The sequence below is a fragment of the Saccopteryx leptura genome, chromosome 13 (assembly GCF_036850995.1).
Source record: "Saccopteryx leptura isolate mSacLep1 chromosome 13, mSacLep1_pri_phased_curated, whole genome shotgun sequence".
NCBI classification, from domain to species: Eukaryota; Metazoa; Chordata; class Mammalia; order Chiroptera; family Emballonuridae; genus Saccopteryx; species Saccopteryx leptura.
The window spans coordinates 5,345,190-5,372,159 of NC_089515.1; the positions used below are offsets into that span (position 1 = coordinate 5,345,190).

Below are 26,970 nucleotides of genomic sequence, written 5' to 3' on the forward strand. Positions count from 1 at the left end.
CGGGGCCCGTGCCCTCTCCCTCCGCTGTCCGTGTTTAATTGTCATTCCTTCCTTGTCTGCACTTGGCCCTGGCTGGTGTTTATCAGGGAGCTTCCAAATCTAAGGTGCCGTCCCACGTCCTAACTCACAGGGGGAAGCCAGCAGGCCTCTCAGTCTTGAATCTTGGTTATGGTGCATTTCTCTGGGAACCACAGCAGCCATTGGTTGGGTCGGGGACATCCTTGGGAGAACCACAGGCAGAAATGGAGTGTGTTCTGCTTAAGGAACTAGAACTCGACGTGGCTGTGTGATCCTGGATGGGCATCGACTCTCCACGGGTCTCTTGTCCTAACACTCTGAGGAAAACATTGGCCTCACTTGTCCCCAAAGTCGTTCCCATCTCCTACTCTGTGTTCACTCTTAGTTTCAATATGTCTGCTGCCTCCAGCGGGGGGAAGGTCAGCGGTCCACCGGCCAAGTCCTAGCCCACGCGTGGGATTGGCCAGGCTCCTGCCTGCAACAGGAAGGGCATAGTTCCAGGCCAGGGACTGGCGCTCTGTTTTCAGGAAAATCATTTGCAGTCATGTCTTCATGTACCCACCCCCGTGGCATTCAGTGTGGGGAGGGAGAATTCTTAGAGGGCGGCGGCATCTTTACCTAAAGCGGGGGGGAGGCAGCACCGAGAAGGGCTGAGTGTGTGGACTCGGGACACAGCCACGGTGCTTGTCATCTGTACTCTCCTGGCCCGGTCCCTTGATCCGGTTCCTGTAATCGCCACCTTTCCATCCTGGGTTAACAGACGTGGTCCCGAAACATGAGGGACATAGGGAACGGGATGCACCATGCACCCGCATTTCTAAGTGACCTGAAATTCATTGAACCCATCCATTCTCAGCACCATGTACTGTGCCCCCCCCCCCCCCCCACCGCATTGCACGTGCAGAGAGAGAGCCCTGTGCAGAATACATCGGGCGGGAGTCACATTCCTGGACTTTGGGGATGATGACTTGTGTGACTCTATCCCTGGCTGCCCTTTTCTCATGATAGTGCTCCCCCCCCCCGATCTCCCCAACAACCCTGTGAGTGGCCGGTATGATTATTCTAGGTTTTCTCATGGGAAACGGAGGCTCAGGATGGACGGGAGACGGGAACCCTGTGTCTGCCAGCGCCCTTCCCCACGCCACGTGGCACACGGCTCCTTGCGCGGCACTGTTCGTCTGAGGCCACTTGCCGCCGTCTCCACTTCTGCCACGGAGTTCTCTTTGTCGCTTGAATGTGTTTGTTATCTTCTCCGGGGCTGAGGTCACCCTTTGTGCCGTAGGCGTCCACACTGGTTTCTCTCAGTCCGGGCATGAGAAAGCAGGAATTGTCCAAAGCAGCAATGATCACTTCTGGTTCCTTTGTCCAGCGTCCTGTAAATAATTTATTTGGCTCGGAGGGCCTGCGAATGCACACCTGAGAGGCCTCCCTGTAGCCGGGTGAACTCTGTGTGCGGAAGGCGAAGGCGGCTGGCGAGAGAAATGTGTCTTTGAAATCAGAGAAGACGTAGAGTGACCGGAGGACGCAGGTGGAAGCGCTGGAGGACGGATGGACGGCGGCGTGGAGTCTTTTTATGGCCCATAACAGCCACTCTTGAGAAGTCCCTGTCCGCACCCTGCACCCTTTGCAGCTGGGGACGAGGGGACAGGGAGCTTCGGAGTTAGAAAACACGGGGAAAGGTCGGAGCCGGGCACTTCCCAAGTCCCTCCTGCCGCACTCAATCCCTGCAATTAAACAAAGAAAATTGTGTCTGCCAGGCTCGCGAGCTGAAGTCACAAGATTGCAGGTATCATGCAGCGCCCTGGAATTCCTGCAGAAACTCATCAGAACGGGTACGCTGCCCGCCACGCGGAGACAGCCGTGCACCGGACGTTCCAGATAAAAACATTCAGGACGGAGCTGAAGAACCATGTGATGGTCATGGATTTCGTGAGGAGCAGCTGGTTCCCCTCCCAGAGAAGAGCCAAAGTGTGCATCATCCGTATGTACCGGGGCCTGAGGACGGCGGAGCAGCCAGCCGGCAGATATGAGGTACGGCGGCACTGGGCAGGGGGCAGGAGTGCACTCCTCGCTCACCGGGGGGAGCGGAGGCATTGCTCAGCTCAGGGGTCATCTGGGTGCTCTGTCTGCGTTCATAAATGAATCCTTCGTCTGTTGTTTTTCCCTCATGGGACTCAGGAAAAGGCTTTCCTAGTCCGGTAGCCGACTTCAGGGTTTGAACCACGGGGCAGGGAGAAGCCTAGGGGGTGAGTGTCAGTGTGTGATTGTCGCACAGCACACGTCTGCGTTTGCAAACATTTATTAATGTGCTCCGAAGAGTTGGGTGTTGGGCTCCCACCTGTACTCACGCAGTTTATTTCTGGGAGTTAAATGTTCTTGGTCCTCTAGATGTGTGAGCATCTGTGTTTAAAAACATTTTCCTATTTGGTTCCTAATGTTTAGGTAGCAGAATATCTATCACTTGCCTTGTTCGAGTTAAAGTAGAATGATTTAAATTAGGGTAGTAAAAATGGTGGGTTTTTTTTTTTTTTTTTTTTTTTTTTTTGAGGTTAGCTCAAATTTTCAAGCAAAGGCTACTTGCTACTTTTGTGGAGGTATTGGGGATGGGGGAAGAACTTTGGGGATTTAGAGTGTCCAAATGAGATAAACCCATCAATCTGAAACATTTGTATGCTGCAACTAAGTCCAAGCCACAGCTGTTATCTTTCAGAGAATAAACACGCATGAAGTCTGATAGCTCTTTATTGTACATGGAATAAATTATGAATGACATGGTAATTGACTCCCACGTAGCTCATTGTAACCATCTCTTTTGATTAAAAAAAAAAAATACCACCTGCGAGTTGCTCGTGTTTTATGGAAAGGTAAAACCTTCCTGAACAACAAGGCTCTTATTAAGAAAGGCTGCCCAGAACGGAAAGCTGGCCGGGGCCTGGGGCCTTATGTTCCCCAGCTGGCTTCCTGAGTCCGGGCTACGGGAAAACCTGTTCTGCAGGGTTCCAGGCTGGCTTCTTCCAGTCCCAGCCCAGGACCGTGACTTTCCATGTCCACAGGAATAATGGTGTTTGTTAATTAAATTCCGTCATGGTGGTTCGTTAGCTCATTGCCCAATCAGCCAGAGCAGAAGGTGTGCAATTAGAATAGAATGGAAGGAAACCAGAGGTGTTCTTATTTACAAGGAATGAATCAGTTGGAGGGCGGGGAGGAGACAGGATTTTATCATTGTATCGTTCTCCAGTCCTGCAGAGGGAGGAAAGCTTGTGGAATGGCGTCCTCTTGCATTTGACAAAAGGGTTTGTCGGCTACATTTTAAACCCTCAGTGGCAAAAAGCAGCTCTGGTGTCCCCATTTTTCCCCCATGCACAAAACTTTATGCCTCGAGCATCACTGGCTATAACAATGGGGCAGACATCTTCGCATCTTCGCAGGACACTGTAAAAATACTTCAAGCATAGCCACAGTCAGAGCTGCTACAGTTTCCTGCGTAACCCTGCCCCACCCCCCTCGGCATTTCCAGTTACAGCCAACAGTGGAGGTTGTGTGTCTGCTGCTTGAATGTCACCCGGAGTCCACAGTCCTAGGATCAAAGGGGTCCAAGGCCCCACCCCTCCCACCATGGTCAGGCTGCTCAGCTGGGTGGTCCTCACTGTGACGGGGGAAGTGGTCTGGCAAAGCCTGCCTTACCTGCTCAAGGACTGGCCAACTTTGAAAACCACCCAGGAGGATCCACACTTCCCGCCCCTCTGAGTTCTGCGCTCTTTTCAGAATCCGAATATTCCCTCAGAATCTAAACTCTAGTCACATCCACTGACCTGTTCCGATCATCCCCACCGGGGCGTGTCAGCACCATTCATATCAGGAAACTCAGGAAAAAGGCAACTGCCCCACTCAATTTCTGAGCTGAACTGATGAGAGAGTCCAATTAACAGCCCCTGGGCCCCGTTAGACTTGGCCCAGTGACCCCCTTCTCCCTCATAGGCTCCGAGGTCGTTGGTTGGTTAATCTGCGGTGGCTCTGCCCATAAGGCACTCGATGAGCTGAAAAATGAGCCAGGTCCCCAGGGTGAACTCTCAACGTGCAGAAAGGTGCTTGCTTAAAGAACCCGGCTGTCTCCCCCCCGCGAAAGTGAGTTTGAGAGATTTCGTTTCTGTGCAAACGCGATGGCTTTCAAGTCCTTCCGGTCAGGATCGACAAGTCTGGTCGAAGACTGGCATCTTCCTAAGACAGTGGCCTTGAGCCTGAGCCGTGTCCGTGCTTGGCAATGCGGCCTGTCATCTGAGACGGATAGTGAGCCGGCCCCGCGCCGGGGGATCCAGCCACGCTTGTTCTCTAAGACTGTCTCTTAGGAGGAGTGACAAGCTGACCTGCTGGGCTAACAGGTGGCTGGATGGGGAACAGGTGGCAGTGAGGGTGGTGAGTCATCCCAGTCGTTGTGTTTGCAAAGCCTTGATCCCTGCTAACCCCAGAATGCCCCAGACTGTCACACGCAGTGTGTCGAGGGCCTTTTGACTCCCGCATATGTAGTTGAGAAGGTTCAGGCATCAACTGAGCCATACCTGGGCAGTGGGGTGGGACCTGTCCTTGAGTGCCGGCCCCTGGCAACACCGCAGGCCTGGCCGTGTTCTGAGGTGCCCCGGGAAAGTGTCACCAGCTTTGGAAAGGACAACCCAAGGATTTCAGAGCTGTGTTTGCCTCCTGCAGCGTTTGAATACAAGTCGGCATCCCCCAGTAACTAGGGCCTAGTTGACTGTCGAGACCGTCCTGATGATAGTCTTGCCCCTTCGTCTTCTATCGCAAACAGTTCCTAATACATTTGTCACCGTGACACGAGCCAGGGGAAGTCTCTGTGTTTGTGGCCATCGCCGCGTAGCCACACCTCTCTACTTCTCAGAGCTGCTCTGTCGCCTTCCTTTCCTACTCACCGTTTCTGTTGTTGGTCATGTTGGACTTTAGCTAGTGGGGCCACATTCTGGCTGAGTGTGAGAATCAGGGTGAACTTTATTTATTATTATTATTATTATTATTATTAATGTACAAAAATGTCACATGTCGAGTCTATACATGTTGATAAGTTTTGGCCATAAACACATAATATCATCCCCACCATCCAGGTACTAAATGTATCCGTCATCTCTAAAGATTCCCTGGTGTTCTTTTGGGGGTTGCTTCTTCTCTGTGTGTTTTTAGTGCTAAGAACACATACCATGGACTCACCCTGTTAGCGTATTTTTAAAGTGCGCAGTGGCGTGCTGTTCCCGCAGGCGCCGTGTTCGATAGCGGATCGCTACAACCTGCTCATCTGGCATAGCTGAAGCTTTGTGCCCGAGGAGCAGTACCTCCCCACCCCCACTCCCGGCCCCTGGCAGCCGCCGTCTCGTTTCCTGCTCCTACGTTAGTGTGGATGCCACCCAGACGGGGAGTCGTGCGGCCTTTGCCCTTCCGTGATTTCACTTAGTCTCGTGCCGTCTGTGTTCATCCCAGGTGTCGCAAACAGCAGGGTTCCTCTCTTCCTGAAGACTGAATGATGTTGCCTTGCACGGGCATATTATTGATGTCTTCTTCTGCAGATGGACATTTGGGTAGTTTCCTCAGGGCAGACTTTTAAAAAGCTACAGGTGCATGTAGCCCGGCCAAGGCCATCGTGACCGGCTTGGGGGGTTTGTGTCGCATTCCTGTCACGAGCCTTGAATGAACTCCGTTCGGGCAGGAGGCTGTTACCTGAAAACAGTGTGACCGTTCTGAGGCTCTTCGGCCAACTTGAGTCCAGGGCAGTGATTCTCCATCAGGGATGATCCTCCCTTCCGCCCCCTTGGGATAGCTGATAACGTCTGGGACGGTCTTGGTTGTGACGATTCAGGGAAGACACTATCGGTGCCTACTGGGTAGAGGCCAGGGATGCTGCTAAGTGTTCTCCTGTGCCCAGGACAGCCCTCTGCCCCCAACAACAAAGAGTTCCCCAGCCTGAGACATCCACATGTGGATGCTGAGAAAGCCTAAGGCTCAGTGCCCCCACCATCACGGCACGACCCTCGTGAGGACTCTGCTCAGTGCTCGTGTGTCCGAGATGTGTCCACGTGAACCATTTCCAGCTCTGGCTGAGGTCCTGGACGTGTCCCTCTGACTATGTTCTGGTTGTTCTCCCGGTTTGGGGTAATCTTTCTCTTAAGTGTGAGCAAGTCAGGATTCAGCCGTGACTCATGGGACCCCTTGCCGGCCGCTGGAACTCTCTTTCCTTGCCTTTTCTCTTCTGCTGGCATTCGGCCTGACACGTTCTCGCTCCCTCAGCCTTTCTGAGCCCCGCTCTGCGCCTCCGGAACTCGGCGGGAGCCCCGCTCCCCGGTCTCCCCTTCCCATCGCGTAGCTGGGAAACTGCTCCCGGGGAGGACAGGTCCGGCTCCCCTCCCTGACTGCCCCCCCCCAGCCCGTGCTGCCTGCTGCCCGGTGCCAGCTGTTGTCTGGTCCCTCATGGGTCACGGCGGGAAGCGAAAGTCTCCCTGGCGGTTTTGATGTCCCACCAGGGTTGAGAGCCACCACTCTGGGCTTTGATGAATGTTTTTCAGTGTCTGGGGTGAGCCCTGAGGTCGTAGGAAATAAAAGCACTCAAGTTTGAAGTGCTTGGGCTTGAAGATAAGGCTCTTCAGGGAATAAAGAAGTCTCTGAGACCAAACAGGGGCGAAGACAAACACCCTTTTCTTCTCACAGGTATCAAAAGTCACAGGATAAGTTTTTCCCAAACCTCCCCGAAGACACATAGCCGGATCAGCCTTCTCATTTCTCCTCCCGAGGTCTTTCTGCCGGAGAAGCTGGTCTGGCCGGCGGCAGGGAAGGCTCTGAGCCCTCCGGAGTTGGGACAATGAGGGGAGAGGCTGTTTCCCAAAGGACAATAGATATTTCAATTAGCTTGGCCACCCCAGGAGCAGGTCAGGAGCCCCTGCTTTGTTTCCGGGAGCTGCCGCCCTGCCTGGTGCTCCTCCGGGAAGCCTCCGCCACTCACCTCCGTTGATGACAGCTGGTAGCCTCGCTCCAAGCGCAGGAGCGGGGAGATCCCAGATCCCAGAGGCGAGAGATGAGACGGCCCTCGGGTCTCAGTGCTGCCCACGCACCGTGCTCCAGCCTTTCCCCGCACCTGCCCCAGGAGGCTGGCTGTCACAGGGCAAGGTCTGAAGAGGAGCCCGGGGTCAGAGAGGCGAAATCCGTTGTGTGGCATCTGGAGGCACATCTGGTGATTGAGGTCTCCAAGTTAGGGTCACTGCGAATGCATTGCTGTCAGCTGAGTGTGACTCGATCCAGACTGTTTGTATCCAAGTCTCATGAGACCTAGCTGAAATCATTTTGGCTAACTTCTGTCCAACTAGGCGTGAGTCGGGGGACCGTGTCCACCCTTCAGCCAAACCAAGGGAGGGGAGGTTGTAGAGGAAAGGTGGCGGTGTGGCCAGGAGCGAGGGCTCAGAGTGAGTCTTTCTGGGCTCTGACTAGCCGAATGACCTTGGCAAGTCTTTCGACCTCTTTGAGCCTTCGTGGTCCTCCCTGTGTCCGTAAGCACCACGATGGTCTCTACCTCACAGGGTCGCTGAGGATTAAGGGAGACAGTCTATACAAAGGGCTGAGCCTCCGGCCTGGCTTGGAGATTGCATTCCATATGAGTCGCTTGTCATTCGTGTTCAAGTTCCAATATGCTTTTCCTGCCATGCCCAACCTTGCCACAGAGCCCTGACTCGAAGACCTGACCTTGCGGTCCAGGTTAATTGTGGCTGGTGCTTTAAGGATGCGGTCCCCTGTGCAAGCATGACCTTTTATACTCTTGGCTCAGGGTAATCTCCATTCCCTGAGCAACTGAGAGATCAGTCAGCAAATGGTCCCTGAACTGAACGCACGGTTTTCACTCAGCGCTAACCCTGTCCTGTCATCAGATGCAAATTCCATCCTGGATGAGGGAGCAAGGGGAATGTGAGTGCGTCCGCAACTGAACCCTGCCCGATGCAGCCGGGCGAAGGCAGGGAGTGCCAGCAGGGCATTCTTCACATAGCATGCACCCCCCCACCCTCCCCAGAGGAACGACAAGGATCTAAACGGGGTTTGACCACCTCGTCGTAAAGGGTTGAGTGGCCTCCATGCTTAAGTGTCCTTTAGAATCCTCAGGCAAACTTCTGTTAGGAATGCAGAGCCCTAGGCTCTGGGAAGGGAGAGGCCCAGGAATCTATGTTTTCAACACGGAAACTCTGTGATTCTGGCACAGGTCTGACACCCCGGCCTGGGAGATCCAGACGAGTATTTTCCGAGGGCATCCCCCAGGAGAAGATGACGAACTAGCCCATGGGCACTGGCTGTGTTAGCAGAGCTGGTGTGGAGGTCACGGGTGTGGGAGAGGGCAGGTCTGATTGGAGAGGGCGGTGCCAGGGACTGGACCGCTGGGTGGGAGGGGCGTGGGCAGGCGGAGGCTGCACAGAGGCCCCGCTGTCCCAGGGCCCCTCAATGGCTGCATTCATCTTCGCCGCAGCTGTGGCAGGCAGGAGAGCCCTGTTTTTCCCCAAAGAGAAAATTCTGTGAGGCCCGGCAGGGTGACACAGACTGCCCAGGGATGCGGCGAGGGAGGGATGGCAGGAGGAGGACCCCTCATTGGCTGTGTCCTCCTCTGAGGCTGTGCTTCTGGCCTGGTGCCGGAGGGGGTGAGGGGACAGCAGCATTGGTCCTGGTGGGAGCTGGGGCCCGGGGGGGCGTCAGAGGGGACCGTACAGAAGGTCCGCTGTGTCGGATTCAAGTGTGGAGACTGGCACAGTGTCCCTTGACCTCGCCTCTCCTGCTTCAGGCGTTCCCCCCCCCCCCCCAGGGCCCTTTCAGCCAGCACCCCGCAGTCCCCAGCCCTGTCCGCTCCCAGAGGCCGTCCTCCCTCCCACCCGACCACCCGGGCCCAGAATGTAATGTAGCTGTGACAGTCCACCGTGCTGTCCGCTCCCAGAAGCCGTCCTCCCTCCCGCCCGACCACCCGGGCCCAGAATGTAATGTAGCTGTGACAGTCCACCGTGCTGACCGCTCCCAGAGGCCGTCCTCCCTCCCGCCCGACCACCCGGGCCCAGAATGTAATGTAGCTGTGACAGTCCACCATGCTGTCCGCTCCCAGAGGCCGTCCTCCCTCCCGCCCGACCACCCGGGCCCAGAATGTAATGTAGCTGTGACAGTCCCCAGCCCTGACCGCTCCCAGAGGCCGTCCTCCCTCCCGCCCGACCACCCGGGCCCAGAATGTAATGTAGCTGTGACAGTCCCCAGCCCTGACCGCTCCCAGAGGCCGTCCTCCCTCCCGCCCGACCACCCAGGCCCAGAATGTAATGTAGCTGTGACAGTCCCCAGCCCTGACCGCTCCCAGAGGCCGTCCTCCCTCCCGCCCGACCACCCGGGCCCAGAATGTAATGTAGCTGTGACAGTCCACCGTGCTGTCCGCTCCCAGAAGCCGTCCTCCCTCCCGCCCGACCACCCGGGCCCAGAATGTAATGTAGCTGGGACAGTCCACCGTGCTGACCGCTCCCAGAGGCCGTCCTCCCTCCCGCCCGACCACCCGGGCCCAGAATGTAATGTAGCTGTGACAGTCCACCGTGCTGACCGCTCCCAGAGGCCGTCCTCCCTCCCGCCCGACCACCCGGGCCCAGAATGTAATGTAGCTGTGACAGTCCCCAGCCCTGTCCGCTCCCAGAGGCCGTCCTCCCTCCCACCCGACCACCCGGGCCCAGAATGTAATGTAGCTGTGACAGTCCACCGTGCTGACCGCTCCCAGAGGCCGTCCTCCCTCCCGCCCGACCACCCGGGCCCAGAATGTAATGTAGCTGTGACAGTCCCCAGCCCTGACCGCTCCCAGAGGCCGTCCTCCCTCCCGCCCGACCACCCGGGCCCAGAATGTCATGTAGCTGTGACAGTCCACCGTGCTGTCCGCTCCCAGAAGCCGTCCTCCCTCCCGCCCGACCACCCGGGCCCAGAATGTAATGTAGCTGGGACAGTCCACCGTGCTGATGGGTTCTGATCACAGTCAAAGGGGAGATAATATCGAGGGCGTGGGCACCGAGGTTGCACATCATGAGAGCCACCTGAGTATTCTGCCAACCATGCAGAAAAGGAAATAAAAGTCATTGAGGGCCTGACCTGTGGTGGCGCAGTGGATAAAGCGTCAACCTGGAAATGCTGAGGTCGCCGTTTCAAAACCCTGGGCTTGCCTGGTCAAGGCATATATGGAAGTCGATGCTTCCTGCTCCTCTCCCTTCCTTCTCTCTCTCTCTCTCTCTCTCTCTCTCTCTCTCTCTCTCTCTCCCCTCTCTAACATGAATAAATAAATAGATAAGTCGGCCCTGGCCGGTTGGCTCAGTGGTAGAGCATCGACCTGGCGTGCAGAAGTCCCGGGTTCGATTCCCGGCCAGGACACACAGGAGAAGCGCCCATCTACTTCTCCACCCCTCCCCCTCCCCTTCCTCTCTGTCTCTCTCTTCCCCTCCCGCAGCTGAGGCTCCATTGGAGCAAAGATGGCCCGGGCTCTGGGGATGGCTCCTTGGCCTCTGCCCCAGGCGCTGGAGTGGCTCTGGTCATAACAGAGCGACGCCCCGGAGGGGCAGAGCATCGCCCCCTGGTGGGCAGAGCGTCGCCCCCTGGTTGGCGTGCCAGGTGGATCCTGGTCGGGCGCATGCGGGAGTCTGTCTGACTGTCTCTCCCCGTTTCTAGCTTCAGAAAAATACAAAAATAAATAAATAAATAGATAAGTCATTGAGGGCACATAGGTTGGAGCCTCTGGGAGTGCATGATGAGAGGCTCCTAATCTGCTGTGTCACCACTGGGCCCTCAGCACAGAGTCAGCCTTCGAGAGACATTATGGAATACATTTATGAGTGGATGGGTGGGTGGATGGGTGGATGGACAGATGGATGAACGGATGGATGGGGATGGGTGGATGGATGGGAATGGGTGGGTGGATTGACAGATGGGCAGATAGAAATGGATAGATGTATGGAGGGATGAATGAATAAAGGTTTGGGTGGATGGGTGGATGAATAAACAGACGGGTGATGGATGGATGGGTGATGGATGGATGGATAAAGAAGTACATGAAATATGTTTTAGATAAAAACAGGTCAGAGTGAATAATGGTTGATAACATCACATATGTAAGAGGTCTTCTGTTTCAATACTTACATTAGGGTCCCTTAAAGAGCCCCCCATTTGTCAGTAACTGACAGACAGACAGACAGACAGATGACAGACATCAGCTCTAGTTCACCCAGGGGAAGGCCCAAAATAGAGGTCACTTGTTTTCTCTGCCTTCATTAATCCAATTCCAAACAGAGAAAGTATTCTGTTTTCTCTTGGTGAGTCTAATTTCCAATGTTCTTCCATCTAGAAAAACCTTTGAGGCGGCTCCAAGAAACAGCACCTTGGAAAACACCGGACTTAGGATTAGCAATGCTTCAGAGAAACAAATAGGGCGGATGACAAACGGGGAAATTGTTCTCTCAAAGTAGACCATTGATTTTCAACCGGTGTGCCGCTGAATTTTTTAAAGCACGCGCTGCCCGACTATTTAGTCAGGTGCACGGACCTCTTTTCCCTTAGCTCATCAAATTTAAAAAAATGACAGCAGTCAACACAACAATAGCTGTTTGGTGTGAATGAATCAAAATTATACCTATTCTTTTTTGTGGGGGAGGGGTATCTGATCGGCAAAAGGCGTGTTGTTTGGTGTGCCGCGGAATTTGAGTAATTAGTTTATGTGCGCCAGGAGATGAAAGGTTGAAAATCTCTGAAGGAGACGACCAAATGCTCATCATTTTGTGTGAAGACAAGAAGCCACTTCCCGGAGAAGCAGCCTGCAGTCTGTGGGCGAGTGGGTTGGCGAGAGGGTTGGCCCCCCAGGGGCTGCTCTGCCGCAGGGCTCAGACGCCTCTGGTCCAGCTACGCCCGGAGTTCACACAGCTCATTATTTTAGCTGCGATGTGCTCAAGTCCTCATTGATGAGCTCTGGGTGCCGCTGGCTTCTCAGAGCTCGGCCCCGTGTTAGCCTCTTCGTGCTGCTTTGTAAGTTGTGGGGGAACAACAGAGGTGATGGGCGAGGCTGTGTGTGTGACAGGGTCCAGGTCTGGGTTGATGGGTCCTCAAAGAGCGGCCCAGGAGCGTGTGGGCCAGGCGGGGTGCTCAGATCTGCACCCTGGCACCCGCCACGGGGTTCCTGTCCAGAAAGAGGCTGTCGTGCCCTCAGAGCATGGGTGCCCCATGCCAACTGTTACGCAGGAGACAGATGACGAGGGTTGTGTGACATAGCTCCACCTTCGTGGCCGCCTACTGAGGCTTGGCCATGACGTTTGTGGTGAGCAGCGCACAGTGGACGGACGTGTGCTTCCAGGCTAGAAAAGTCGGGAAAGCTCGTCATCTGAGATGGTGCTTTTCACGGGCTGGTTAAAGTCGGTCTCACTAAAGAAAAACTAACATTTTCCATCGTTACCGTGAATTTTACTGTTCATCTTTATATTGTGTGAGGCCGGTTCCGAAACAAAGATAAAAGCACGGAACTTGTGCAGAATCCCCAGAAGAGTACAGTGTTGACGTTTTTATCTCACGGTGCACACGGGCACATCTTTCCCCCTTCCCAGAACAACACACACACTGCCACGCCCACTCTCGCGTTTCCTTTTGGTTTTGATGCGATCACAGGACCCCCACACTCCCTGCCTTTGCCGCACTGCTGAGAACGGAGGGACCGAAGGGCAGGGAGCGGTGGCTTCCCTGTCTCTCTCCTTGCCCTCCTGCGCCATCATCCTCAGCACCAGCAGGGGGCTGACACGGGGGTGCCGTGAGTAAGGAAGCGGAGGACGTGGCCAGCCGGTTGTTTGCGTCAGGAATCCTTCTTCTCCTTCCTGCGTCTGAGGTCTGTCTGGTTCAGCGGACGGCACGGCCTCTCGGGGCTGCTAGCTCCCCGTGACTGTGTCTCAGATGCAGTTCTCTTTGCTCGTATCCACTGTGAGTCCCGCCGAACGCCCCGGCACCGTAGATCGGTCAGGTTCTGTGATGGGGGCACCTGAACACCTTCTGTGAACGGGGCACAAGGACGTCGGTCAGCGAACAACGCGCACTTGTGTGTCTCTCTGCCCACAAGCCCTGTCCCCCCGCCCCCGGGACCTCCCTCACAAAACACAAGCTCAAAGGGAACATGGTTTATGAATTAAGGTGGCAGCACCCAAACCAAAGACCACAGAAGAAAACTGTGGATAAACTGGACTTCATCAAAGTGATAAGCCCTGCAGTCATCGGAGAACATGATCACCGGTGAAAAGCCACTCCCAACACGGAGGAACCTTGCGGACATCGTGCTCGGTGAGATCAGCGGTCACAAAAGGACATAGATTATTCGATGCCCTTGTTATGAACTACCCAGAATAAATTCATGGAGACAGGAAGGAGAATGGTGGCTACCAGGGGGTGGGTGGAGAGGGAGGAATGAGGAGTCAGTGTTTGATTGGGACCGAGTTTCAGTTTGAGAGGGTGGAAAGTGGGTGTCCCCAAACTACGGCCCGCAGGCCACATGTGGCCCCCTGAAGCCATTTATCCGGCCCCGCCGCACTTCCGGAAGGGGCACCTCTTTCATTGGTGGTCAGTGAGAGGAGCACTGTATGTGGCGGCCCTCCAACAGTCTGAGGGACAGTGAACTGGCCCCCTGTGTAAAATGTTTGGGGACCCCTGGTGGAAAGGTTCTGGAGGTGATGGCGTGGTGTGACGGATGTACAACAACCGTTTGAATGGGCTTAATTAATCTCACTGAATTGTCCACTTAACATGGCACATTTCATGTTGTGTATATTTTACCACAATAAAAGATAATTTGAGATGATGACACTAACCCACGCGTGTGGCCCTTGTGAGTACAGGTTCCTAGGCAACTGCCCGGGTCCCACACCAGAGAGGGTCCTGCTCTCCCCAGTGTTTGTAAACGCCTGAGATAGTTCCTTCGCTACATGCTGAGACCTTGAGGCCAGAGCCTGCATCTTATTTCTCTCTCTAACCCTATGTTTGTTGAATTGAATCTCTAAGTCAGGGGTTGGGAACCGATGGCTCGCGAGCCAGACGTGGCTCTTTTGATGGCTGCATCTGGCTCGCAGACAAATCTTTATTAAAAAAAAAATAACGTTAAAAATATAAAACATTCTCATGGATTACAATCTGTTCATTTCCTACCACTCATGTTCATGGTTGCGGGTGGCTGGAGCCAATCACAGCTGTCCTCCGGGACAACACCAAATTTTTATTGGATAATGCGTAACGTACATGGGTTGTTGTATGGCTCTCACGGAATTACATTTTAAAATATGTGGCGTTCATGGCTCTCTCAGCCAAAAAGATTCCCGACCCCTGGTCTGAGCTAAACCAGAGTTTATTTATGACACATTTAAAAAGTCAGCCTTGTTCAGATATAATTGACATAAATATTCATACATCTTGTAAGTGTACATTTCATTTTGTTTTGACAAATGCAGACAGTCTTGTAACCAGTACCAAATCACGATGTAGGGTGTTTCCACCAGCCCCCAAAGTTCCCTGTACCCCTGGAACCCAGTGCCCTCCCCCAGCCCAGCCCCCCGGCACCGCTGATCTGCTCTTTGGGGCTAAGCGTAGCCCCGCCCGGCATGTCCTATAAGTGAGATCTTGTAGTACGCAGTTTCTGTGACCATGGTAAGTTTTTGTGATTACTTTTGGTATCTTAATTAAAGAGTTGATATTCTATTGAGACCTCAGCAGAGTCAGGGCTTGGGACCTGATTCAGGTCAGCTGGGATGTTTATCCTGACTCTGCTGCTTTGTAATCATGACGAGGCGTGGATCCTTCTTACTTCTTGAGCGTCAGTTGCTTCGTATACAGAAGGGAGTTAATAACAGCGCTGTCACCCAGGGCGTTTGTGGGGGTTGAACAGAGCGGAGTAAGGAGAGAGCGTGGGCCAGTGCATGGCTTCTAGAAAGAGCTCAGGGACGCTTAGTAATTGATCATCTTATTGTCGATGTTATTATTAACGACAGCATTCAGAATAGCGTTGCCTCCTCACCTTCACCGTGGGATGCTCGTGGTACCTTCCTTCTGGAGTTGCCATGGCAATGACACAATGCCCGGGAAGCACTTCGCAGAGGGGCCTGGGCCCTGGCAAGCAGTAAGCACTCCGCAGTGCAGGGGCTCTTATCATTGTTCTGTTATAAAAGCCACTAAGGATGCCTGGCTGTCGCTTACAAAGTCAAAGTCATCCCTTCTGATTCTGAGAAGGTGTGAGAGTCAGGTGTAAAAAAAAAAAAAAAAAAAATCTCCCTTTAGATAGCTCTCTGTCAGTCTGAGTGAATAAATAAAAGGTCGCACAAGCAACTAGCCACGTAAGATGATCGTGCCGTTTCCCGCGGAGTTCTTTGTATGCAGGTGAGCCAAAGAACAGGAAATACCTCCCTCCTCTTTGCTTTTTGTCTCTGTTCCTTTGAAAGAAGAGAAGCGACAGCGATTGAGTTAAAAGCTGTTGGGTTGAGCGAGTGATTGACGTCTCAGAACTTTCTCAGGTCTGCCAAAGTCAGAGTAACTTTATCCGATTTTAAAGTGTTTCAGGCAGTTCGGGGCTCTCATTGAGGGACAGCAGATGAATGACAGTTAGCAATGGCTGAGAACACACGGGGTCCCCACGGGGTGCGCCAGAAATGGGTTCAGTTTTCAGGATCATCGGCTCCCATTTTCGAGTCTGGAGAAGACGTCACATGCTAGGAAACAGAAAAGAATAGGCTGAAAGCAACATTCAGGGACCCAGGAAAACTCTTTTGATAGACAAATAGTTCAGCTAAATTTGACTCCATCCCTGGGCAATTAACATGCCTCTATTAGGCAGTAATCCCCCCCCCCCCCCGCCCCACTGCCTGATGTCGGCATAGAAACGTTGTCATTTATCCCTGCACACAGACAGTCGCCCTGGTGGGAAAACCGAGAGTGAGTTCTCCACAGAGCATTTCTCCTTAGGCAGCCAGGGTAGGCGGCCTTCCAACGCGGGTCTCACAAGAGGATGCATCATCGGAATCACACGTCCCTCTTCCCGCCCCGATCTGCCTCATTTTCACACCAGAATCCCACCAGACACGGCCCGTGGAAAACAGACGTGCAGGAGAAAGCCGGGAGAGGCCAGAAGGTGGAACTGCGCAGGCCTCGTCCTTCAGATCCTGCGAGGGAACAGGCCTGCCTTTTGCAATCGGATAAGGGACATTATCTCAGTAATGAAAGGCGATTGAGAATCTCAATGAAAAAAAAAATCTAGTGCTTTTCATGCAGATTTACTTTAGATTAGAGAAGGTTAGAGCCAATGGAAACGGGAAGAGGCGGCACATGGAGAGGGAGTCAGGGCCGAGGGGTGAGTCTCAGTCCAGTCATGATGGTCGCAGCTGGAAGACACACTGTGGACCCGCAGACTGGCCCGACGTTAATTACAGTTGCAGAAGGAAGACACACCGGGGACCCGCAGACTGGCCCGACGTTAATTACAGTTGCGGAAGGGAGCTCAGAAGATGGATGCAAGCCCGCATTGCTGTCCAGGATCAGTCATGCATCTACATTAGCCGTAGAGACTGTGTCCCAGCCCCGGGGAAGGCTACGCTGGCCCATGGGCAGTCCACCCTGGAGCCATCGCACCCCATGCTTGCCGTCTACCCTCCAGTGGGGTCTCCAGCATCCCCAGGGGAAGGGGTTGGGATGCTAAAAAGACATGGGCCTCTCTTCCGTTTTCCTGCTGGCTGACTCCAATAACGTCTGCCACGATCCCCGAGAGAAGACCCAGCCAAAACATGCCCTTGGTCTTTGACCACTTGGGATACAAGCAGATGTGGAATCTCTCCTCTGTGTTCTTTGCGAATGTGTCCAGAGGATGCTTTGCGAATGTGTCCAGAGGTTGCTTTGCGAGTGTGTCCAGAGGATGCTTTGCAAACGTGTCCAGAGAGGGCAAAAGGAAGCCTGGGCACTCCTGCTTCCTCCCCTCACTTCTCTCCTTGGACGTATGAAGTTTCAGCCCCTATTTGACTTGCTCAGTGCTCTACAAAGCCCAGGAGCCGTTTCTGTTACCTTCACCACCCTGCATGCGCACGCGCACACACACATACACAGTGCGTGCACACATGCACACACACACACTAATATGGGGATGTGAAGAATGCTACATTCTAGGAAGAGGACAGTACTGGCTCCGATACTGAGTATGTCTGTGACCTACAGGAAACTACCTAATCCCTCCATACTCCAGAGTCCTTACTTATAAAATGCAGAGAGAATACCCGTCTTGTGTGTATGGGGGGGGGGGGCTGGTTGAGGGGTGTATGGAAAACCCTAACCTAGAGGCTAATAAGTCCACTAAATATCGAGGGTACCCAGCCACAAGTCTCCATCCCAAACTCTTGGGGCCAAATGTGATTCAGCAATCATTTCTTAATCTTATTTCAGAAAGGTAATATTGTACAACATTCCCGGTGGGATCTGACTAGCACCCTGTAATTAAGCTCACGGATGTTTCCGCAATAAAATGTCTGAATATTCACACTAAATGGAATAAATTAATATTATAAATAGCCTCAGGGTAGTTCCCAGGTAAGGTTCTGCTCTCAGATTAGTTTTCTACAGACTCTGAGAAGAAAACTCTTGGATTTCAAAGCTTTATGGATTTTAGAATTGCAGATAAGGGATGATGGGTCCATTGTGAGTACTCAGATCTCTAGAAGGAACAGTCAGGAAACAAAAAAACACATCAAAAGCAACAGCGTCTCTGTTCATTAGAACCCAGCCATCATGGCAGGACCTGAGAGCGCCAAGTGAGAGAATGGGGAGTGGTTTGTAAAATATTTAGTCTCCCATAAATGGAAGGTTCTAGCGTTACTGTATTGATGACACTCAGATCTTGCTAGTGAGCACGCAGCCTCTGGCTCCTGGTGGAATTCGTAGATCAAGTGGTGGTTGGCGTCATCCTTCTCCTCGATGGTCAGGCTTGAGACGGTCTCTGCTGGTGGCGGCACTGCATAGGCCGAGCTCTGGGGCGGCAGGTGGGCAGGTGGTCTGGAAGGGAGTCTGGGGGGGCAGTGTAGGCTCCAGAGCCACCATATTGTGTTCCTGGGCAGGTATGTCCCTTACCCTCTCTGGGACGTGGTTACTTTATATTAAAAAAAACACATCTGGGTTCTCTGGCCGCCTCTCAGCAACTTTGGAGAATCAAAATGAGGCAACATGTGTCATAGAGCTTGGCCACGGGAACCCGTCCTATGATTATGAGTTATCATGATCCTGGTCATAGTTTGCTACTCTCCAGGCAGTCCTGGAGCTCCCTAACACCTGTGCTCCAACCTGAGCTCCTTCACTTTTTTATTAGGTAGGTGTGTAATGTATGTGTGTGTGTGTGTGTATGTGACTTCAGGCCAGTGACTTAACCTCTCTTGCCTCAGCTTTCACATCTGTAAAGTGGAAATAATACTTACATTTCTCTCACAGAGTTGTTAGAGAGCCATGAGGTAATTTGTCTGACATGTGGTGAGCCCAGGGTGAAGGCTTCTTGTGGGACCCCAAACTTGAGCCAAGCCCAGAAGCATGGAGACCAGAGGTAGAAAATGGGGTTTTATATCTTTCCCCCTATTGTGTGTGGTGAAATTCCCACTGCCACTTGCTAAATAACACTGACATCTTTGGAGACCCAAGGGGGACAAGGTCTTGAAAGGACTGAGGAAGTAGCTTGAGTGACGGACTTGTGCAAGGAAAACTACAAAACATCACTTAAAGAATAAAAAAAATGAATGGGAACACATTCATGTTCACAGATTAAGAGACGATATTGTGAAGATGTCTACACTGTCCAAAATGATCTGCAGATTCAATGCAATTCCTATAAAGATTCCAATGATATTTTTTTAAAGACATAGAAAAAGCCATCCTAAAATGTACAATGGTCTCAAGGGACCCCACAAAGCCAAAAAGATCTGGAGAAAGAAGGACTAGGTTGGAAGACGTGCATTTCCCGACATCAATACCTGCTACAACGCTGCGGTAGTCAGAGCAGGGTAGTGGGCTGCGGTGCTGGCATAAAGACAGATAGATCAACAGAATGAAAAAGAGAAAGCCCAGAAATAAACATATACGGTCATGTGATTTCTGACATCAGCAGTCAGACCGTTCTATGAGGAAAGGACAGTCTTTTCAACAAATAGTGCTGGGAAAATATCCCATAGAGAAGGGTGAAGTTGGCCCCTAATCTAACACCGTATACAAAAATTAATTCAACATAGACCAAAGACCTAAATGTAAGACATAAAACTATAAGATTCTTAAAGGAAAACATAGGGGAAAAGTTTTATAACACTGGGTTTGGCAATGATTTTTTAGACATGACATCAAAGGCACAGGTAACAAATGAAAAAATGGACAAGTTGGACTTCGTGAAAAGTTTAACAATTGCAAATGGAAAGATGACATCAATGCAGGAAAAAGGCAACCTGCTGAATGAGAGAAAACATTTGTTCATCTTATATCTGATAAAGGTTTCACATGCAGAATACAGAGAAAACTCCTAAAACACGAGAATAAATAGATACATTTTTAAATGGGCAAAGGACTCGAATAAACATTTCTCCAAAAGAAGGCATACAAACGGCCAATCAGCACATGAAACGATGTTCAACATCAGTAATTAGGGAAACGCAAATCCAAACTGCAACGAGATACCACCTCACACCCATTAGGAGGGCTACTATCAAAATACAGACAATAACGAGTGTTGGCAAGGATGTGGAGAAACCGGGACAATTCTCTACCATTGATGGGAATGGACAGTGGTGCAGCCTCTGTAGAAAACAGGATGGTGGCTCCTCAAAAATGTCAACAGAACCACAACACAATCTAGCAATTCCACTTCTGGGTATACACCCAGAAGAACTAAGAGCAGGATCTCAAAGAGGTTTTGTACACCCATGTACGTTGCAGCGTTTCTCATAATAGCCAAGACATGGAAGCAACGCAGGTGTGTATCAACAGATGATGAGTAAGCAAAATGTGGGTTACATGCACGATTGACTCAATTCAGTCTTAAAAAGGAACTCAGTTCTGACCTAGGGTACGAGAGGCATGAAACCTGAGGACATTATGTGAAATGACAAGCCAATCACCAAGGACAAACACTGCAGAATTCTGCTTATGAAAAGGGTTTGGAGGAGTCAAATCACAGACAGTGGAAGGCTGGTGGCCACTGGCTGGGGAGGCAGGCAGGGAGAGTTGCTGTTTTACAAGATGAGAAGAATTATGGATCTAGATGGGGGTGACGTCCAACTTTATGGTTGCAGTTAACACCGCTGAACTGTGCACTTAAAAGTGGTTACGACGGTGAATTTTATGTTACGTGTATTTTACCATAATAAAAAATGAAAATGAAAAAAAAAAACCCATATACATGTCACGTGTTAGACTTGGTGAAAATCCAGTTGTGACACATCGCGCTATATCAGCAGCGGCTCATCTCAGCTGGGGAGTAAAGGCTGCAGGGACACGTCTCTAAGGGAACCCGCAGCAGGACTAAGCTCTCACACATCGCTGAACATGAAGCACTCGCTCTTTTTGTCCAAAAATCACTAAAGCTCCCCCTGTCCCTTAGGAAATGATATCCCCAGTCACGGAGCATCCGAGGCTGCTCCTAGCATGTTGTTAGAGCGCGCAGACAGAGATGGGAGCCCGGACCACATCTGTCACCATTATCACAGTCATGGACGTGTTAACACAGGTGCTCAGCCCCACAAAGCACCCCCGATGCTGGGCATCTGGGGTACTGCTCATGTTTTGCCATTATGAACCAACCACACTGCAGAAGCGTCTTCATGAGTATGGCTTTGGCTGTGTTTTGAATCACTTTCTTTAAATATCCCAGAGTTTTAAGCTGGGAGGGGTGTGACCAGACGTGGCCGGTGGAAGCGTGGCTCGGAGGAACCGGTGGGATGAGGCCCAGTGGTCACTACGGCAGCCTCGGTGAAGGTGGTGGTAGGGGGTGGGGCGGAGGTGGGAAGGGGGCGCATGGGGGCGGGGCTCACCGGAGGTGCTGGTGGGACGGGACGCACGCCCTGGTGTTGGCAGGGGTGGCACTAGCACACAGTGGCAGTGGCAGTGTTGTAGATCACCGTAGCCCGGTGATCACTGTGAAGGGAGGGCGGAGTGGGGGATGAGGAACTGGGACAGGATCAGGGGGTCCACCTTCTCCCAGGTTTGCTGAGAGCGAGGCAGGGAAAGGGAGGAAGAGAGGGAGGGAGTTTTTGGTGTTGTTTTTAAGTTAGCAGAGAGCTGAACATGGTTATAACGCTGAGGGAAGCAGAACTGAAGACTGGGGGGAGGCCCGGGTTCCGGGTTCCGCACGGTCTCCAAGGACACAGGGGACTGGATTCCAAGGGCCCCGTGTACCATCTGCCCTGGACGGGAAGCTTGGTTTTCATGAACAAATGAATAAATGAATGAACTCATGCATTAATTCTTCATCCTTTTCTTTCAATACATATTTATTGAAAACCCACAACGTGTCCAGGCCTATACGAGGAGCTAGGAACCCATTGGCAAATAAGACAAAAGTGATTTTATTCTCATTGAGGTTACAGCTCAGGGTGACTCACAAACCCAGGTGAGTGGAGAGCTCTGGAGTAAGTTATAAGTCAGAATTCTGACCTCCTTCTGTCCCAGGCTAACTGACTCACTGAACTGGATAGTGCTGCTTTAGACATTACACACAAGAATTGAGCTTAAAGGAGCCACACACGACAACAACCCAGGAGAAAGGAAGCTTAGCATCTCTGCTGGGTCAAACTTTCCCTGCGATCCACCCCCTCCACCCTACCCCCCCCCACACCCAGCTTTCAGACGCACCAGACTGATTGTGTTTGAAGCACAGGACAGCTCCCTTCTGCTGAACTTGGGATTTAAACCATGTTCCGTTCCCATGTCTGATGCACTTTTATTTCCTTCCTGAGAAGTTTCGTGTGCTAACCAGTATTCCCCATGACAGATCTATGCAGAGTCTGAGAAAATCACGTATATAAGTCGATTGGTAATATACATATAAACAGATCACAGTACTGAGTAAAAACATCAATGTATTTGGAACATCCTGGCTAAAAGCTCAGGTGCTTTGGGTCTGACTGACCACCCTGGTCGGCATCTTGGCTGTGTCACCGCCATGGTTGACCTCCGTCCGCTTGGGCGTCTGCTTGGGCTTTCTCCGGGGGGCCAGAGTCGGACTGACCACTGCGTATCCCCTGACAGTTGTGAGAAGTCAGTGGGATGATGGAAAGCGTGGAGCAGCAGAGCCACCTGCACGACGTCTCTTTTTTTTTTTTTTTCATTTTTCTGAAGCTGGAAACGGGGAGGCAGTCAGACAGACTCCCGCATGCGCCCGATCGGGATCCACCCGGCATGCCCACCAGGGGGTGATGCTCTGCTCCTCCGGGGCATCGCTCTGCTGCATCCAGAGCCACTCTAGCGCCTGAGGTAGAGGCCAAGGAGCCATCCCCAGCGCCTGGGCCATCTTTGTTCCAATGGAGCCTCGGCTGTGGGAGGGGAAGAGAGAGACAGAGAGGAAGGAGGGGGGGAGGGGTGGAGAAGCAGATGGGCGCTTCTCCTGTGTGCCCTGGCCGGGAATCGAACTCGGGACTCCTGCACGCCAGGCCGACGCTCTACCGCTGAGCCAACCGGCCAGGGCCACGACGTCTCTTAATAATCGTGCGCTAATAGGCGATGTCGGAGCTGGGCCCCACACAGCCAAGACAGATTCCTCCCATCACAGCGTAGCTGCAGTCCAGGTCCCACTGCTTTCTTCTTCCCTCCGGCCGTGGTGTGGGGCAGGCCTGGCTCCTGCTTGGAACGGAAGAATTTTTTTCCGGGAGCTTTTCCTCTGCGGTCCCCACACTGGTTGTCCAGACGCTGGGGAGGAGAAGGGGCCCCAAACGGGACCTGAACCCAGCAAGCTTAACTGAGCCCTGGGACTCAGGGGTGACGTGCTGCCTTTTCATCTCACACTGATTACGAGGGGCCTGGCAGGTGGAGGGGCACGGAACAGAAGACTTGCTCTGCAGCTTCGGTGTAAGGTCTGGGGGTGTTCAGGAGGGCGAGGGGCGTGGGCAGTGTGGAACGAGGTGCCCTGGAGTCTGATTACAACCAAAATCAGAGCCAGAAGCCTCAGCCACAGCGACCTGCTTTCGGAATGAACAACGAAACCCAACCTTGGTCTCTGGCAGGGAAAAGTCCGCACAGTGGTCCTCCCTGCGACCGCCGAATATGTTTTTAGATGCTCATCGATCTTACTTTCACGGGGTCCTGAAGGCTAATTCTAAACTGTGATGGCTCGTGGTTCATTGGTTCCTCCATAGTTATCGAATGTCCGGTTTTAACTCAACGCCCATTCAGCATGCTGGCGGAACTGGAAACAACATTAGCTGTGATTTATCGATCTGGTTGTGAAAGCCCGTGTTAGCTGGTGACGGTTTTCCCCTTGCCGCCTTCCCGGTGCTGGGTTTAAAACCATCGGAGACCTGTTCTTCATTTATTGGGAGGGTTGACCCGGGGAACGGTGGGGATAAGCATTCGTCACAGTCCACGGTTCTCTCTTGGGAGACGGGAGCGATTCTGGGGTGTGTCCCTTGATTTTATAAAAATAATAATGTGCGTTACTTATGGAAGATGACATGCCTGGCAAGTAAAAATATGAGACTGGGAAGGTTTCTGTTTATCTTCCAGATCCACAGTGGGCTCTTCCCGTCCCCTAAGGATCCCTCAGCCTGGGAGAGAAATGAAAGTCTTTCGAACGCAGGTAAAGAATGGGGCTCTGACTGAGTGGCAGTCCTTTTCCAGCCTTTATTTACTCTCTCTCTCTGCTTTATTTTTGTTAATAATGAAACACACTTGGGAGCCTCATGTGCCCCCAAACATGAGACGATACTTAGCTCCACAGCCCTGGCAGGCGCTGACCCGGGTGGGAATGTCTGAGTGCCTGGACTTCCGGCCGGCAGCGTCTGACAAGGCTAAGGGTGACAGAGACGCACAGGTCGCCTATGGCGGTGCCCTCAGGCCTGAGATTTCCGCGGGTGGCCGAGTGCCCAGGCTGGGGCGGCAGGGTCTGGCGTGGATTCGCTGGGAGTGAGTCACGGGACTGACGTGGGGTCTTCTCAGATCAGAGCAGGTGCAGTGTTCATGCGAGCATGGCGTCTCTGCCTGCATGAACCCTTCCTCACCGAAGCTCTGGTCCGCAGCCACGACTCGGTACAACGCACGTGGCGAGGTGGCCGCGGTCCACACCCACCATTATGTTTGTAAACACATCAACGGTATGAATGCAAGCTGCCTTTCTCCATCTTCCGTGAAATTTGAGGGGGGTTTAGGCCTCCGTTTCCTAATGGGACCGTCGTAAGATTAACTGGGTTGATATACTATACTGGTTTCGACTCTGGCTGGTCAGTTTTAAAGAGAATGTTTTCACGTAGCAAATTTTATTGTATTTTTTTTAATCCTCCCCTTAATTTTGCTTTGTAAATGTGGCCGATCAGCTGGTGTATGTCGCTGTGTGTGTCCCTGTGTGGAGGGGTGGGGGGTGACGATACACATATTTATAGCTTCTCTTTTCATTACGCGGTACCACCTGCCTCTCAAAGGTATCGGGGACCTGGATTCCTTTCTGAAACTGACCCTGTGAACACACTCAAGACAGAAAGGTGATCTGAAGGAAGTTTCCACAGCCAATCCCTGCCGGAGCCTCTGAGCACGGTTTCTAGCTTACTCTTCAATAGCACTGATATTGAGCGTGGATCCTTTAAAAACTTAGCCTAGAGATCTCTTGTGGTAAGGATGTGAATCTGCTGCTGGGGGTGCCTACCTGCACCCCACTCAGAGCACTCAGGTGGCTCTGGGAAGAGCCCGCCCCAGGCTAACCTAGATGTGCACTGGCTGGTTCTTTCTTCCCTCCTTCCTTCCTTCCTTCCTTCCTTCCTTCCTTCCTTCCTCCCTTCCTCCCTTCCCTCCCTTCCCTCCCTTCCCTCCCTTCCCTCCCTTCCCTCCCTTCCCTCCCTCCTTCCTTCCTTCTTTCTTTCTTTCTAGAACTAGCTCAGCTCAAAATGGGCCTAATCTCTATTCCACAGTGGGTGCTTGTTCACGGGACATGTAGCCATTTAATGACACAGAAACCAAGTGCCTGCTGGCCCTGAGGCCAGGGGCTAATTGTCAGTGCTGCAGGAACTGCCCAAGCAAGCCAGTGTGTGGAGAGAGACAGGTGTCTCCTGGCACCTTCTTACCTTCTTACCTTCCTTCCTTCCTTCCTTCCTTCCTTCCCTCCCTCCCTCCCTCCCTCCCTCCTTCCCTCCCTCCCTCCCTCCCTCCCTCCCTCCCTCCCTCCCTCCCTCCTTCCCTCCTTTAGTCCTTTCTCCTTTCTTCCTTCTTCTTTCCTCCTTTCTTTTTCATCTTTCTTTCTGTTTAAATCTATCTATATTTCCAAGTCCTAATTACAGGAGCACCCTTTGGAGGCAGTCCTGAACCTCCCGTATTTTGAGAGAATGTGAGTACTTGTTACACACAAAAGCCTTCATGACACGGCCCTGGCCAGTTGGCTCAGTGGTAGAGCAACGGCCCGGTGTGTGGAAATCCCGGGTTTGATTCCTGGCCAGGGCACACAGGAGAAGCGCCCATCTGCTTCTCCACCCCTCCCCCTCTCCTTCCTCTCTGTCTCTCTCTTCCCCTCCCGCAGCCAAGGCTCCATTGGAGCAAAGTTGGCCCAGGCACTGAGGATGGCTCTGTGGCCTCTGCCTCAGGCACTGGAATGGCTCTGGTTGCAACAGAGCGACGCCCCAGATGGGCAGAGCATCGCCCCCTGGTGGGCATGCCGGGTGGATCCCAGTTGGGCACATGTGGGAGTCTGTCTCTCTGCCTCCCTCCTGCTTCTCACTTCAGAAAAAGAAAATAAATAAAAAAAAAAAAAAAAGAAAGAAAGCCTTCATGACACTTGGCAAAGAGAGTAAGGTGGGTTTTATCCAGGGAGGGCTTTACTCAGGGGTCTTACCGCAGGGAGAGACTGGGCTCAACTCTGACAAGATAAGGAGAAGGGCCTTCACAGTCAAAGAGAAGGTGGGATCAGAGGATGGGAAATCTCTAAGAAGAAACATTAGGGCTAAGGAGGGTTTAGGGTTCAGTTGACTTGACAGGTGGGGTATGAGAAATTTGATCCAATGTCAAAGGTGTAGAATCTTCCTGATACTGACCCAGCAGGACTCTTGCTAAAATTGGACCAAATGGGTCAATGATAGAGCCCAAGGGTCTGGCCTTCTCAGAAGGCGTTCTCAGAGGAGCCTGGCTGCTTGGTCTGGGGGTGTCCGTCAGAGCCAGGACACATGGCCCCGGAAGGCTCACGGTCTGCGGGCTGGGCGTTCCATGTGGCCTGCAACATTGTTCCTATCTGGTCAGAGAAATTGCACTGGACCCTGGTTAAAAACGGCCAGGCAGGTTTTATGTGAGCTGCCGAGGTAGTGGGGAGATGTCACTGGAGATCTGAGCTCAGCTCTGAGTACCAGGCCACCAGGGGTTATCGCCCATCGGAGCGAGGGACTCTGTGGGGTCACTAACAACAACTTGATTAGAAACCAAAGGTGGGGAGGAGGGATTTGATTAGTCAAGGGTCAGGGAGGTTCTTGTGAAACTGGCTTAGCAGGGCCCCCTCTCAGAGTGGACTCAGCAGGGTTCTCTGACAGGCCGGCCAGCGGGATGGCTGAGGATACGGCCTCGGCTGGTGGAGGGCTCGCAGAGTCTGACTCGAGTTTGGTCAAGGAGGGAGTGCCGTCACACCTGTCCCAGGAACTCTGGTCTGACCAGCCGCCTGTGCCCTCCAGACTCTCGGGTTGACCGGTGTCCTCAGGGAAGAACAGGAAGTTTGCGTCAGGAGCTGGACTT

General features: G+C 52.6%; 1 protein-coding gene across 1 annotated transcript in view; it reads left to right on the forward strand.

The window, feature by feature from the left end:
* Window positions 1-1,482: 1,482 nt before the first annotated feature.
* C13H10orf90 (chromosome 13 C10orf90 homolog) overlaps window positions 1,483-26,970 on the forward strand; it is a 174,478-nt gene continuing 148,990 nt past the window's right edge. The window contains exons 1-2 of the mRNA XM_066354881.1: window positions 1,483-2,049; window positions 23,779-23,851. Of these exons, the coding sequence (XP_066210978.1) occupies window positions 1,810-2,049; window positions 23,779-23,851 (313 nt within the window). The 5' untranslated portion in view covers window positions 1,483-1,809. The remainder of the gene's footprint in view (window positions 2,050-23,778; window positions 23,852-26,970) is intronic.